The 17,218-nt window shown below is 34.4% G+C and overlaps 1 protein-coding gene across 3 annotated transcripts in view; it reads left to right on the forward strand.

Moving 5' to 3' along the window:
* CSMD3 (CUB and Sushi multiple domains 3) overlaps positions 1-17,218 on the forward strand; it is a 601,317-nt gene that overhangs the window by 374,012 nt on the left and 210,087 nt on the right. For all 3 annotated transcript variants that reach the window (XM_061447844.1, XM_061447845.1, XM_061447846.1), the window contains one exon: positions 10,382-10,551. In XM_061447844.1, the coding sequence (XP_061303828.1) occupies positions 10,382-10,551 (170 nt within the window). The remainder of the gene's footprint in view (positions 1-10,381; positions 10,552-17,218) is intronic.

Consider the following 17,218-nt stretch of genomic DNA (forward strand, 5'->3'; position numbering starts at 1 on the left):
TTCCAGGCAACATGTTTTCTCCTTATCTTTGAAAATGAAAGAAAGACTTAGTTATTTTCCCCTCATAAATATTAGGCCTTTGTTGATTTTGTGTTTATATAATGTAATTCAAACAGCTGGGGAGTAGAAATTCATGCTTATCACTTGTATTGAATTCAGACATTTACATATTGTTTCTGTTGCTTATGTTGGGCGTTTTCTGCCAAAGTGATTCATGAGCATTAATGTTTCTGATATCATATACTTACATACACACAACTTCATCTGGGAACCAGCCACTGTTCATAGAATTTGTGCTCAGCTTATCAATACAAAAATACAATATAAGACAGACATCAATAAACTGGAGAAAATTTGGTAGTAGATATAACGATAGTTCACTACAGAATACCCTTCTAGTAGGTGATATGGGTAAGACTGCACTGGTCTTGGTCCTGTTTGCTAGAAGACGCCTCGTAACTTTTGCCATGCATAAGTAAAGCCTGTTTTGGACCTTCAGTCACTGTCATACTATCACTCAAATCTTCATGTCATATTGCACATTTGTGTACCTTTATGCTAAATAAAGTAATCTGGGTGTAGCACTGTCCTTAAATACCTTTCGGTATTCTGAACACAAACACACACCCGCATAAAAAAATAAAAATAAATTGTTGTGCTTTTGGATCACACAAGCACCACATAGAACCTAGAAGACTCTAATTACCATGTAGTATTTATTATAGTCATGACGAGACTTCTCTACACAGACTTGGCTCTGAGCAGTGTAGATGGATACCATACTTCATCATTTAGCCAGTGAGCCAGGATCTTTTCCAGGATTGGATGCATTTAGCAGTATAGACTAAAGTCATGTGACCCAAGTGCTTCCTTAGCATATGATGAAAGTGCTTCCATTCACATGATGGTCACAGTTCTTCTAGTCATGTGACCAAAAAAATTAATATAGAAGACTGAGGACAGTAACTTTTAAAGTAGTAACTTTTAGTTTCACCTGAAATATTTCCAAAACTATCTACATAAAAATATTTTAGAGCTGGTGGGAGTTCTGAGACGGGCTAGGAGGAAAGGTAGAAAGATAATGATCTTGTAAACATTTTAATATAAACAGAGAAATGGTGGAAATGTTTTACTATAATAAATGGCAAAATTAAGTAGGTCAGGAGATTCAATTCTCTCTTCCATTAATGCAAGAAAAAGGACGTTCAGCTGAAAATCCTACTTTTTTTAAGTAAAACAGAAATAATTTTTTTTTTCTTTCAACATTAATTAAATTGTGGACATAGTTCTGGACAATGATATACAGAAATTAAAAAAGCAGTTGTAAATGTATGTGGATTACAAGATTATTTGGAATTCTGACCACAACATTTGTCAAGCATCCCTTTCTGGAAACAAAAGGCCAGTGAGCTGAGTCCTGAAACAGAGTAGCCAATCATAATATATTCTAAACCAAATTAATTGCCAGTGAGTCAGAATCTGTCTTTCCTATTCTTACTCAGAAGTTGGATAAGCAAATTATATATATATTGGATAATATTATTATTCGATTTATGAAGACATTATTTTCAAATATGAAAATAAGACTGAAATTTGGAAATAAAAAGTAATGTTCGAATAGCGAGAAAGGTATTTGTTACTGAATATTTAAAGATGAACAGCTCAAATGATAGCAGTATCTGAGTTACATAGGGCTTGATATTGTGCTGGAACAATTTTTATAACAAGATTTTCCTACAAATTCAGAAATATTTTACACATTTCAGTATATTTAGCTGATTCCTTTAAATGACTAATAACTTCAAAGGATTAATACTACTGTATGTAAATCCTGATGAACATGAACAAACACAGTCACTAATTACATGATTGGTAGAATTTCACATGAATACATATTTATGTCTTTTATATACATCTACAGCATACCTAATATCCCAACATTTCCTTTCTAATAAATGTATGTATTTTCAATATATTTACAAGAATCTACTGTATGATTCAGCTTATTTTTTGGCTAGATGTCTGTAGTAATTTGTGAATTGTATCACTTATGTTTCTAGTATATATATAGTAGTTTCAGTTAACTAACAAAGTCAACATACTGTCATTGTTTTGTTCACTTGGCTTTTCCTGGCTGTTTTTTGGTACCTAAATAAATGCTCCTTTTCAATACATCTGGAGACATGCAATGAATAATTTTGTAAAAATCATAACAATAACTGAGAAATTAGTCACATCATTATTCAATTCTGAAAACTTTTATACTTATTTGAATATGAACTCTCATGATGAGTAAGCAATAATATCAAATGCTTTAGCCTGTGAAAGTTAATACTTATTTATCTTAATCTCATGTTATTATGAAGAAGCCAGACATACTGTTCAGTTGTTCAAAGTTTTTGATCTGCTGTTAGCCCTTACGTCTTTTGGTGCAGTTGATTGCTAATCATAAAACTTTGGTTTGTTTTATTGAGTTTTCCCTCTGTTTATTCAGGCAAATTCCACATTTTTTTTTCAAGAACATTCAGAAGTGCTTGTTGTAGGAGAAAACAAAAGAAAAGAAAACCAGTAGCTGGTAATTTCACACGGGACTATTTTGTTGAGAGTGCTTTGTTTACTACTGCATATTTTTAATAGTCTGAAAACTGTGGAATAGGTCAAAAGCAAAGAAAAAAAAAACTAACAAACCAACAACCAACTAACAGACAAAAGACAAACTTGTGAGTCAAAATACAAAGTGTTTAATAAGTGATGAGAGAAAAGAAACAGAAAGGCAGTCACTCATCACCAGCCAACTGATGCCCAGTTGATCCCCAAGCAATGACTGCTTTGAAAAAACTCCCCCAGTTTTATGCTGAGCATTACACTCTATGGCATGGAATACCTCGTGGATCAATTCAAGTCAGTTGTCACAGCTGTGTCCCGTCCCAGTCTTGTACCTACTTACTAGGAGGGCAGTGTGAGAAAGAGAAGGCATTGGTGCTGGGCAGGCACTGTTCAGCAATAGCTGAAACACTGGTCTGTTACCAACACTGTTTTGGTCACAGATTTGAACCACATACTATATGGGTTCCCATGAATTAACTCCATCTCAGCCAGACCCAGGACAGTCTATTGATAGGTGGATGTATCGGATGATTAAAAAAAAAGTCAAGAATTTTTAAATCACCTGCTTTGAACTTCAACATGTATAGTGAAAAAAGCAAAACAAAACCAAACCAAACCACCTCGTACTGATTCTCACTAACAGATTCTTAAAAAAACCCACAACACCTTAATTATGAAAACTTGTTCAATTTTAGCTTTTTCTAGAAGCAAAATTTAAGCTCTGGATAGTCCAAAGTAATCAACATTTTCAACAATATGTTTGTGGCATGTCTCCAGCTTGTGATATAGAGTACAGGTATCATCTTAATTTCGTGAAGATGCAGTTCTGCTGTTTTCAGAGGTTTGTGCCTCTGAACTGGTTCTAATGCATTCAGAGTTCAGGTGTCTCTGCCTAGTGTTCTTTATCATTTTCAATTCCACAGTTAGCTGACAAGAAGACAGTTTGAATTTCCCTATAACTGTTATTGACAAGAACAAACAAAAGCAAATATTGTTACTTTAAAGTGCAGATAGTAAAATAGATAAAATTAAACTTTTCTGATTATCAGTAGTGGAATGAAGATGATTAAAGATCTGTAAGAATACTGTCATTCCTTAGTTTCGTGTTTTCTTTTCATGGTTTATTCAAATAATAACGAAACGCAGTGTTCATATTAAGCACACACACTGCTTTCTTGTAATTACCTCAATTTCTAGTGAAATGTAGAAAGTAATATCTTTTATGCCAGGATTTCTCATGTCCTCTTTTTCTCACTTTTGCCCTCTTCCATTTTCTTTTTTTATTTTCCTTTTTTATTCCTTCCTTTATAAGGCTTCCCAATCGCCAAATTACATGGCCTTTCATTATAACTGTCAAGTCAGAATTTATAACCCAAAATTGTTTCTGTGTCTATGCAAAGAAAACAGCCTAGTATCCTCATGGCTTCCCTGCTGTGTAGGCCCTTATATTTTTCTGAAGGTGATAGTTTTTTTCCTGTTCACTGGTGTAGCTTCTTTGCCAAGTCTAAGTTAAGTTGCGTTTCAGGGAATATCTGGGGAGTGAAGAACAGAAATGTCTGAAAAGTTATATTGTATGAGAGAAAAAATAAATTCAGTGTTGAACTAAAGCACAATTATGTAATAATCTGGGTATGAAAAATTGCCTTTTTGCTAGTTTTAATTGAGTTTTCTTTTTAATAAGTGGAAAGATTTGGCAGCATGAATTCACAGTTTAAGGACTGTGATATGCACTTGTAAATGTGCCATTGATTCCTCTCAGAACAAACTACTCCTAAGCTTTCTTTTGTTTGTCAGAAGTAATTTTATCTCTTTAAATATTTCCCCTGTCATTTCTAAGTATGTTGTTATTTCCCTTATTTTCTTCAAGGATAAGATATCCTGAAGATAGCAAAATACAGGCATTGAGGTTTCACCATCTGTTAGTATAATGGCATTATAATGTGATAAGCACTTTCTTAACTTTTCTTAGTATTTTAATATTTTATATAAAGTTTTTAACTGTTCCTCTTTACTGTGTGGAAATTTCCCCTAAATTCCAACAGTTATCAAGTTATTACTTTAACAGGGGAAGTTTAGATTAGATATAAGGAAGAAGTTCTTTACTGTGAGGGTGGTGAGGAAGATATGAATGCTCAATCCCTGGCAGTATTCAAGGCCGGGCTGGACAGAGCCTTGGGTGAGATGGTTTAGTGTGAGGTGTCCCTGCCCATTGCAGGGGGATTGGAACTCGATGATCTTAAGGTTCTTTCCAACCCTAACTATTCTATGATTCTATTTTGTGCTTTGTTTTGGGTTTTCATGCTTGGCGTTGTTTTGTTTATTTGTTTATAAGAATTTTATGGTTAGTTTAAAGGCAAATTGTGCACTTTGGTTGTTTAAGTTGTCCTAATCTAAAATATGTATTTGTTAATACATCTTCTCTTGTTAATACTAATGCAGAAGCTCATTTGTCATGCTATTTCTCCATCCTTTTGTAGTGCAAGAGCATATTGTTTAATTATAACTCCACTCAGTTCTTGTCAGCTGCAGCCATCAATTGCGATTATTATTAATAAAGCTATGAATAATAATTTAAATAATTTTTATAACAATAATTTCTTTCATATTTGGCCATTTTAGCAGAAACATCAACTTGCTCTATAATTATGTTTAAGTCTTAAATACAGGACCTTCTCAAATCTGACAATACTGTCTTTCATTATAATATAAACAATGCAGTCATATAACAGCCAAAAAAAGTATGAGCAAAAATATTGAGAGCAAATTTAATGCACAGACAACTACATGTTTTTTTCTAATGGTCAAATCAATGATGATGTAGATGCATGTATTGCAGATACATGATAAGTTACTGCAGTTGCTAGTTTATGAAAGTATAGCCTGTCTTTTAGAACACTATAAAACAAAAATAAAACCCACTGTTCTTACTGGTTGAAGAAGACAATGTTCTATTCATTTTCTTCATCTTTGCTCTGTACTCTGTCAGTATACCAAAACCACCTTGAAAAATTTTGATGCCCTCATAATTCAGGTTATTCAGGAAAAGAATGTATTAGTCACAACTTAATATTTTCAGGATCATTTTGTTATCCTCTGTTTTGTTGTCTTGTTTTGATAAGAGTATATTTATTTGCTTGCACCTGCTATCAGTTGGAGAGGTAGAATGTCTGAAGATTACCACCTTTACTAAGGGCGAATCGTACCTGACCAGTTTGGTGTCCTTCTACAGTGGGGCTACATTGCTGCTGGATAGGGACAGAGCAACTAACGTCATTTGCCTGAACTTGTGCAATGCATTGAACACAGGCCCACATGCCATCCTTGTTTCTTCAGTTAGAGACATGGGTTTGATGGATGGACCACCCGCTGGATAAAAATTTGGCTGGGTGACTGGATGCAAATAGTTGTGGTCAATGGCTCAGTGTCCATGTGATGAGTGATGAGTGGTGTCTCTCAGGGGTCAGTGTTGGGACCAATCCAGTTCAACATCCTTGATGGCAATATGGGCAGTGGGATTGAGTGTGCCCTCAGCAAGTTTGCTAGTGACACCAATCTATGTGGTGAGGTTGACATGCTGGAGGGAAGGGATGTCATCCAGAGGGACCTTGACACACTTGAGACATGGGCCAGTGCCAACCTCATCATACTCAAGAAGGCCAATTGCAAGATCCTCCACCTGGATCAGGGCAATCCAAGCACACCTACAGGCTAAGCGGAGAAGTGATTCAGAGCAGCCCTGTGGAGAAGAACCTGGGGGGTATTGGTCAATGAGACTGTAAGGACAATGTGCAATGGTTTGAAAATTGAACAGGTTTAATTTTGATTTAGGTTGGTTATAAGGAAGATATTCTTCACTCTGAGAGTGGTTGAGGCACTGGAACAAGTTGGCCAGAGAAGTTCTTGATCCCTGGCAGTGTTCTAGGCCAGGTTGGACAGGGCCTTGGGTGACATGGTCTAGTGGGAGATGTCCCTGCCTATGGCAGGGAGGTTGGAACTAAATGATCTTAAGGTCCTTTCCAACCCTAACTATTCTATGATTCTGTAAGAACTAGTTAGTTGAGCACTGAATTTAGATATACTTTCTGAAATAGCTGTCAATTTGCAGCCCACTACCACTCCTGATAAAATCCCTTTAGAATGCTTCCAGTTACTTGCCCAGTCAAGTTGTTGGCCTTAACGTCCTGACCAAGAGTTACCATCTTTTCAGAATTCAGAACTGCTATTTGTAGGTCTTATCTTTTGATTCCAACGATTGCATTGAAGAAAACAATGCTGAATTTCAATCTGTAGCAGTGTGTCACATATTTTTGTTTGATGATTATTTCTGGTGAACCTTTCATCAGCTGAATTATGAAAAACGTTGCAAGATTTTCTTAATAGAGCACATTCTTTTCAAAAAGCCATTCATTGAAGGATTGTTTTCAAATGGTTAAATTACCCGAACAGATGCATTTCTTTCCTTGGTTACAATAAAATTGGCATTTTACATGATTACAGAATTCAAACACAATAATAAACAGTAGCTTAAACTCATCTGTTTTATTATGGAAATGTACAATGAACACGCATTCATAACCAAAAGCATAACAGTAATTTTGTATAATAGCTGATTATATCACTATTTTCCTTTCATTATTTTTTTGAGTTTTTGTTTATTCTTCCTTCTAATACTGACAAGATTCTAAATTTCTGTTAATGTCCAGAAACGGTTATTTATTTCAGTCTTAGTGTTACTTACTTGTACTTTATATAAGGCTAAAAAAAAGTAATTATGAAAACGTAGCCGGATGTTGTAATATTTCCCTTATTTCATTTATTTCTCACGATCAAAGTGTGTAGGGCAGGTTCTAAGTTTCATCTGAAATAAGTAGACTTTTTGTTAACTTTGGTGTTAAAACAGCCTGAATTTCAGCTGTTGTAATTCAAATTTGGTTTGTTACTAAACCAAAATCTGAAGACAGAACAGAAATGTTTTCAATTTCTTGTAACAGCTTTAAATATATTTAAAAAGATTGTCACAAACTTTCTGTTCCTCTGTGATTTTTTCTTTACTTTCAAAACAGTGTTGTGTGCCTTCTTTTTTCCTCTTCTATATTTCCCTCTATACATGTTTTCACTCAATTTTATCCCTTAACTGTGCTCTCAAGTCTCTTTTATTTTAACACCTGTCAAAATGCTTTTCCAAATATTTTTAAAACATTACGTATGTTTAGTATTTGTATTTCTATTAAACTTTAGAACTCAGTTAACATTTCTTCCCTGACACTTTTAAACTCAGCATTTATCTGCACATAGAAGTAGTATGATATTTTCTAATTAATGCTATAGTATTAAAGTTATCAAAGAATAGAAAGTAATCACAGGCTACCTGAAATTCCATGCAGTTTTAAGCAATGTAGTTGCTTGTTCATGTTTACAGATAGAAGTGGAGATGGGCAGATAGAATAAACTATGGTACAGTTTTTAAAGTCTTGCAATGTTAATAGTTTGATTTAGCACTTCCCTGTTTGATTCAGCACTTACTCAGAATTGCACTTTTTTGTGTTTGGCATTTTGTGATTGGGGCTTTCCATTTGTTAGTTGTGAATTTTTTTGTTTGCTTGTTGTTTTTTTTTTGTTGTTGTTGTTTGTTTTTTTTGGAGGGTGGGTTTTGTTTGTTTGGTTGGTTTTTTTTTTAATGTAAAGTCATAATTTGCAGTAACAAGAGAACAAGAGGCAAGTAGAGAAGCCAGGAGCTAACTTGATTTTGTGAGAATCCCTCTTAGAAGGGGGATTTCTAAGAATCCCAGAAGAAGAAGCTACTATTGTAGGCTACAGTGTATGCTTCCATAGAACTGTAATGATGTAACTGAATGCTATAAGAGAAATTCTCTTATAATATGGTTTTCAAGACGACTGTTACTAAACTTGCTTACTTGTCTGCTAACACAAGTGTTGAGATAGTACATAGAGTCACAGAGTGGTTTAGGTTGGAAGGGAACTTTAAAGATCATCTAGTCCACCCCCCTGCCATGGACAGGGACACCTTTCACTATATAAAGTTGCTCAAAGCCCCATCCAGCCTGGCCCTGAACATCCACAACTTGGAACACAAAATTCTCCCTCTGAGTTAAGTGCAATCAGATTCATAACTAGTACAACATGAAAATTTCATTATTTTAACAGAAAACATGGTTCTCAAGTATTACTTTAAAATGTCCTAACAGTTCACTGCTGTGTTAAGATTTAAAAACAATTGCTTTAAATTACAGTTCTGATGAAACCAGAGCTCTGGGATCAGTTTAATACTGTCATTACCTTGTGCCTTTTGACTTTTCTATCTCTGGAATGGGAAAGGATGTCCCACAAACTTGAAATGACAGTCATCTTACTCCGATGTGTTGTAATTCAGCCTGAACTATACACCTTGAGAATAGCAAATACCTATTTATTTGAGAATGAAATAAAAGGATAGACATGATCATGTGGACTAGAAGGTTTTCCGTTTCTGCCTAGATTGTGTGTATCCAGCTGCTCTAAGAAAAATGATGACACCTAAGTACTTGTTCTGTATCACTAAAGAAATAAACAGTCATCAAGCATTTCTCCTGCTTTAATCTCTGCCTGGTTTGGCTCTGAATAATATTTAGGTTAGCTACATACAGAATAAATAGTTCATCAATGGATTTTTTTAATAATGTGTGGATTTCATATACATAATATATATTTCAGTATCTTGATTTTTCTCAAACAAGTCTGATGAGGGGATTATAATAATGTTAAAAAACAACTGTAGTTCTTAAAATAGGTACCATAGATTGTTTACACATCTTTTCAAACCATTAAGTGTACCACATAGTTTTGAACAATACTATTAATTATTCTGTTAAATTATAAACCAATGAATTTCCCTGGTTAAAGTAAAAGGGCATATTGTCACGAGACTGATAAAATAAGTGGCAAGAATACTGAAGTGATCCTGAAACAAATATAAGCCAGAACATTTCATATTACAATTAAATTTAAAATTAAATAAAAAGGGAAGGAAAGAACTGTTATAGTTTATCCGTGTTAATTTAAAATACCTCAGTGCTAAAAAAGTCTTAATTATGTGAGTAGTCCAAAATATCATAGTAAGTGAAAGTTAGGCATTAATGCCCAATGTAGCATAGCCACAAGATTTTATGTTTTTTTTGTGGTACTATTTTTGTAGTCATTTTAATGAAATTATTTTGTTGTTGTTGTTGTTGTTATTTAGCTGGGAGATACAGAATAACTTTTTTCTACTGAAATTTATACTATTGACTCTTTTAGCAAGTTAGTAATTGAGAAAAATTCTTTTTTCATTAATCTGTGTGAAGATGTTTATATCTGCATGTATGCATATTTATACATGTTCATGTATATGTAAATATATATACATCTAGACTTCTAGAGTACTATTATTTTCATATAATCTGTGTGTCTTCATGAATGTCTGTGTTGGAGAAGTAAAAGCAAGTGTATTTCCTCCAAAACAATATCCAACGAAGATCATTTAAAACATTATAATTCTGGAATATGCCATTAATATCAAATCTCCTTATTATTTAACAAACTTCTGTTAAAGTATTGCAGTTCAGAAATATTATTATAGCCTTCAATCATTTTCATGAATATATATTTAGAACTAGATTCTAGATATCAATCATTAATAATGTTGGACTAGGTTGCATTAACATTCCCATCATATCCATTACGAAAACTATCTATGATTTCTACTAAAATATACCTTAACATTTTCTTTTGATTGCAGCTGAATGTGGAGCCTCCACGACAAATAATGAAGGAATCTTATTGTCCCCCAATTATCCTCTTAATTATGAAAACAACCATGAATGTATTTATAGCATCCAGGTACAAGCAGGGAAAGGAATCAATATTTCTGCCAGAACATTTCACTTAGCCCAAGGAGATGTTCTTAAGGTATGTAATCATGTAACTTAGTACTAACCTGTAGTTTCTCATATCATTTAAGTTTATGTCTGTGACAGTAGAGTATCATTCAAATTTATATTAAAGATTCCTTGGAAAATACATATGTGAACCAGTTCCATTTGTAAATCAGGCACCCTGAGGTGTTTCTGTAATCTGCTTCTTAAAACGCATTTTTCTGACTACATATAATCAAAAAAAAGAGATTGAAACTGTAAATCAAGCATTGCCTTAATGTGTATTTTTATTCTATTCTTAGTGCTAAATATTCATCAGTTACATCTTTTGTCAATTCTGTTTTCTTCCTCAGTATCTTCATAACTTGAGCTATATGATATAAAGATAATAAATACTACAGCCAGAAGCTTAATTTAATACACAGTCTACTTACTGCATTTTGTATACGAGTTTTATGCTTTAAATTACTCTAATCTTGGGTGGTATATAACATCTCCTGAAAAAATTATAATTTTAGCAATTACATGTGAAGAGATTTTTTTCATTAAATAAACAAATAACAAAGTAAAAACAGGAAACTAGAACCTTCCAGACTTTTATAGAGCAGTTTCACTCCATAAATTCAGTAGCATTTACTTTGATTTGTTCATAGATTTTATTACTGTATTCCCCAAAATACACATTTCCAGTGGCATATATTGCTTAGTAAACTACGTATTTAAAGCTGATGATGATCATGGTAGCTGTCTTTTAGCACTAAATGCAATATGATATTAATAAAAGAGATTAAATAATTGTCTGATTTTTAAAAATACTCAAATTAGTTAAACTTGCCTCCCAGAAATCAAAGGAACAAGATGTACTCTGTCAATCATGTTTGATTTAAAGAAAAGGTTTTTCGACCATAGTGTGCCAGTTAGTTATTAAAATGAGAAGGATTACGGAAAGATGTATTTGTAAGAAAAAGCCTATGATTCAGACTGTTAGACTCATGTAACTTTAACCATCTGAGCATCAGGTTACAATTTCTGTCATTAGTTGCCAGACATAAACATTGCCAAAAAGGGATTACTTACACCTAAGGCATAAGCAGACCTAAGCAACCAATACAAAATGAAATCAAGCAACAGGAAAAAAAAAGAAAAAGTTTTAAATGAAACCAGGTATTACATTCTTAAAGAAAAACACACACAAACTAAAATAAACCAAAGACTAATAGATACCCAGCATGCACAGGTATGTTTATTTTATTTTGGTTTCACTACTTACTTCAGAACCAAGTGGATACCTTTTGATATTTACATTAACACATGCAGAATGATTCAATTTGAAAGATATGTAGTATTTATTAGCATATAAATAGAACGTCAGAAAACCTCAAACAGACCCCCTGTTTATTCAAGTTTCCATTAAAAACGTCCAGATGATGTATGTAAGTAGATAATTTTAACAGTTTTGGAATTTCTTAGTGAAGCAGAAGAATTGCTGAAGTTATGGTAAGATCTTTAAAACAGCCAACATCAGCATAAGATTTAAATCAGATGTTACATATGAACTTGAATCCTTATCCACCCAAATCATTATGCTAATATTTCTGTCCACAGTTTTAATGCCCGTTCAATGAAAGCATATGGCTGCATTTCCTCAAGACTTTTTAGGCTGAAACCATTCAAATCTATTATCTTAGTGTAAAAGTTATAGCACTGTAGGGAGGAAGCTAGTTATTATATAAATGTGGATGAACATGAATAAAAGCAGTTAAAACTTTTTTCTTCCTTAATAATTTAAAGAACATACAATTTTGAAAAGATCTGTGCACTTAAGATTTCTCAGTTGTCATTCCAACCATATGCACTACAGAGGTTTTACTAAAAAATGTTAACTAAGAGGAATGTCAAATTAATTATAGATGGAGGGAGGCCACCACTCAGCTGTAAACGTCAGTAGCAGAAATATTTGCAGTGTTTTGTAGATGTCTATTAAATGGAAGTAATATCTAGTAATTAGACTGTTTTTCAATTCAGCAGCCTTGAATTATAATAATGAGTTGGAGTTCCTCCCACTCTATTAAAAAATCCTTACCAGAATTATTATTTAGTATGTTTATCACCTTTTTCATCTGATATTGTAGGAAGAGAGAGGCACTGGACCTTTAATATTGTGGGAAGGAATGGTATCCTGTTGAGCCCTCGCCTCATCCCTCTGATGACGCTCTTATTACAGATTTTTATCTGACTTTTTATTCAGGTGTTTATTTAATAAAGAAGTTTTGTTTCAGAAAACAGAAAGCAGCAGTTACACATTCCGTAACTTACCTCATGGAACCACTTCTGAAGTTGTTTGTTGATCCCTAATATTATTGGTTATTTCTCATCTCCAGGAGCCGAAAAACTATCAGCTGAAGATTTAGGATGTGGCTGACTTGGGAATATGCCTAGTATTTATCATTATCATTAATATCTTCAAGATCAGGAAAGCAGTCACCCCCACCCCCCCAACCCCCCCACCCCCCATATTCTTTTAGGCTGATTGAACTTAATCCCAGTAAAATATCTTTGAAGATAAGTTTGCAATAATTACCTTTTATTTTTGTAGAACCGGTAACTAAAATAAAAAAAAAGGGAAAATGTTGCCTAAGTTGCCTATTTTGCTTACTGTGGAGAATACACTTTTGTCTACAGGAGTAGGACACTAGGTTTATACTTTAAAGCATCAATAATAGTCAGCAGTGTAAACTTGTCTAATATGCATTAATGGATAATGTCTAATATGTGAATGGATATAAGCATTAATGCCTTGACAAAACTCTAAGAAATCTCTAAGTAAAAAGTAATTAATTTTTCTGATATGAAAAATGGCAATGGAAAGAAGTTTTAAAAAAAGAAAACCAAAAATCATCCAGTCTTACAGCAAACAGCTGAATGATGTATTGTGAATATACCCTTTTTTCTTTTTTAACTGTGAAGTAGGGAGTGTAAGGAAGTCGCTATTTGGAAACAAAAACACTTCTACAAAAGCCTCCAAGAAAGGGCTTCCTTTCCCCAAACACAAGTAAAGCAACCGTGGAATATTTCATAGTTAAAGCTCAGGTTTTGAGCTAGACATTTAATGGATGATGCACCTCTTTTCTTCGATTATGATAAATGAAAATGTTGGCAGAGAAGTTAATCATGAACTTTTTCTTACTTTATCAGCTACTATTTCAGATTGCCAGCAATACATAGATAAAATTCCATTCAAAGTCTGAATAGACTGAATATTCTACTGAACTTCTGATATATTGTTAAGTCATGGGGTCTGCTGCTTACCACGTGAATTAAGTGACCATGGACCAGATCTGTACCTGACAAGCACTGTGATTGAAACAGTGGAACAGCTGGATTGAGAATACAGCATTAGGAGGAAACAGCATATTTAGCAGAAATAAGTCACTGCCTTTACTGTTACTCCCCAGGAAGAGAAGGAGGAGTTCCCATTTATCAGTTCTGAGCTGGTATAGACACAGAGATTATCAGAACAAGTTATTTGGTTTATCATTTGTTTCATTTAGTATGCAATTCTCTGTTTTCTTTTTTTGATGTAACTACTCTGGCTGCATACATTAATGTTGTAGGTGGTTTTTTTAGCTGGTTGTTTTTTATTGGAAATTAGGAGAAATACATGTCTCTCACTTTTATTTGTGTAGGGCTTTAACCTGCCCTTGATAGTCTGACAACTTGTATTAATAATCATGAAAGTTTCATGAATGCATATGAAGAATTTAAGATCTGTACAGTCACTACATGCCCATCCATTTAATTGGAAACAGGATGACAGTTATCTCCTTCTTTGTAATTGTACTTATAACTGAGTTTCTGTGCTATTTCCAGAATTCAACATTTTTAGAGTAAACTGCATATGTGGGAAGCAGAGGGAAAGAATACATGGATTCCAAAGTGTGAGAACATATCTGTTTGCCTTTTTTTCCTTGCTTTTATCTTCATCCACGAGTTTTGCTTGTAAAATCTGGAGTCTCCAATAGCTGTAAGCAAACCCTTCAGATTTGCATGGAAAGGAACAGAGTTGTCGTACTTCTATTTGCCTGAGTAGTTCATTGTTAGTGGTGAAAACGATTCATGTTGAAATCAGTTGAATATAGAAAGTACTCTTTTATGTTGAAGATCTTTTAGTATACTTTATCAATTTACTGGGGGAAAGGCATATTTTACTGAAATTGAAGATTGAATATGATTGTTTATTTTCAGAAGATTTCAACAGAAATAAATATGTACCTATGCATGGTAATAATTACTGAGTAGTTTTCTGTCCAATGTTAAAAATCAAATCACTGCCCCTCAAAAACCTGCAATCAGATTCCATAAGTGAACCTAAAATAAAAGAGAAAGGAACACTAAGTATGAAAAGAGAACAACAGAGCAGTTGTTTGCAGGGATTTTTTATTTTTTTTTTTTGCAGTAGGTTGTGTGCTTGGCAGTATGTACAGTGAGCACTGATGTGCCAGATGAAATTACACCTATGTGGAAAAAAAATGGATTTAAGAATTATTTTCTATACTGTAATGAAGCAAACTTTCTTTTTTTCTTCTACTAAAACAATCAGTGCAGTAACAGGCAGGTAACAGTGTGTCACTAAACCAAATAGAACTGGCATTAAGAGTACCCTTTGCCTGCGTTTGGCTCAGCACTCTGCTCTTGCAGAATATGGAGGATTCAGTTTTACTGCCTTTGCTGACTCACCTGTGGGCTAGCTTTGAAAGGTGTGCACAGGATTCAGTTTTTGAAGGGTTTTGAAGACTTTGAAGGGAGGTAATGTTTGGGCTTTTGCTAATTTGTTTCTTAAGAATCTCCACACTTGCCATCATAATCATTTAGCAATATCATCCTGAAAACATAAGTGATAAATAGATAATAAATGTAGGAGACAAAAAAAAAACCCAAACATATGGGCCCTTTTCTGTCTTTATATTAGTGCTTCTATTTGCATGTGATGTAAGTGATACATTTGACAGGGTGTTGACAGCCTCAGCTCTGAGCTGCTGATTTTGTGTTATTTCTTCTCTTTATAAAGGCACAGATCTTCATATCCATATGCCTTTTATGTTTCACTGGCAAATCTCAAAAATAGTTTGATTAAAATGTACAAATTTAAGACATTCACTTTATGCTATCCCCTTGCTAAAATTTTATGAAGTTAAATATACTAGTTGAAAATTTCCATTTTAAATTTCTTGACAATAGAGCCCCTCAAAAGCTTAGGAAGATTTCTTTATTCTCTGACTGTAAATGCAAACATAACTCCTCCTCCCCAAATTAAACATTACATCTCTCAGCTCAAATCATATTTACGTAAGCAGTGTTCACTGTTAGCATCCTTCCCTATAACATTTCAAAGTATCACTGTGATGTGAAGCCATTAATGCAATTTTTTGTGCCTTTCCTCCTTTTGAAGTAATCATTTAACAGATCAGGTCTTAAAATAGCTCATAAAGATGGACTTCAGTTTTCTGAATAGGTTGTCACTGGCATATTCAAGCATTATATCACAAATCAATTATCTTTGCATTAATGCTACAGAATAACTTGAAGGCAGAATGCATCCAACCAAATAGTATTTTCATGATTATTCCTGGCCATACATTTAGCACCCAAGTGACACAAAACCAGATGTGCTAGCAAGGCCTAGGAGAAAGAATATTCCTATATTCAAAAAAAGATAATGATGCTACCTTAATTCACATACCATCTTGTCTTCTGGATCACATTCTGAAGCTGAATTACTACCTCATTCAAAATCTTTAGCAAAACTCCCACCTATTTCAGGGAGGAAAAAAATGCTGGTTCTTCAGATCCCATCAACAGAACGTAGGCTGTTAACTCTTCTTTGCAACTTAACCGTATAATTTAAAATACAGCTAGAAATATCTATTGTATAACGATACCCATTAACTCAAATGAAGCACAAGAGAGACAACATTACTTAAATTGAGAATTATACTACCAAACATGTATCCATTGATTGTCCTAAGGGAGAAGAACCAACTGTCTCAAGAAGAGGGGTATATATTAATCTGAACATTTGAAGGTCAGCAATGAAAAAAAAAAAATTAGTTTCATATCTTGTTTAACATCTTTGCTGATCACATGGACAGTAGGATTGAGTGCACCCTTACCAAGTTTGCCAATGACACCAAGCTGTGTGGTTCGGTTGATACCCTGGAGGGAAGGAACGCTGTCCAGAGGTCTAACCATGACAAGTGCAAGGTCCTACACCTGGGCCAGAGCAATCCCAGGCACATCTACAGGTTGGGCAGAGAAGAGAATCAGAACAGCCCTGCAGAGAAGGACTTGGGGGTGTTGGTTGATGAGAAAATGAACATGAGCAGGCAGTGTGCGCTCGCAGCCCAGAAAGCCAACCGTATCCTGGGGCTGCATCAAAAGGAGCGTGACCAGCAGGTCGAAGGAGGTGATCCTTCCCCTTTGCTCTTGTGAGACCTCACCTGGAGTATTGTGTGCAGTTCTGGTGTCCTCAACATCAAAAGGACATGGAACTGTTGGAACAAGTCCAGAGAAGGGCCACAAGGATGGTCAGGGGACTGGAGCACCTCCCGTATGAAGACAGGCTGAGGAAGTTGGGGCTGTTCAGCCTGGAGAAGAGAAGGCTGTGTGGAGACCTCCTAGCAGCCTTCCAGTATCTGAAGGGG

Source organism: Pezoporus flaviventris, unplaced genomic scaffold (genome assembly GCF_033815535.1).
Source record: "Pezoporus flaviventris isolate CSIRO_AGI_PZ_B2104156 unplaced genomic scaffold, CSIRO_AGI_Pfla_v1 ptg000007l, whole genome shotgun sequence".
Taxonomy (NCBI): domain Eukaryota; kingdom Metazoa; phylum Chordata; class Aves; order Psittaciformes; family Psittacidae; genus Pezoporus; species Pezoporus flaviventris.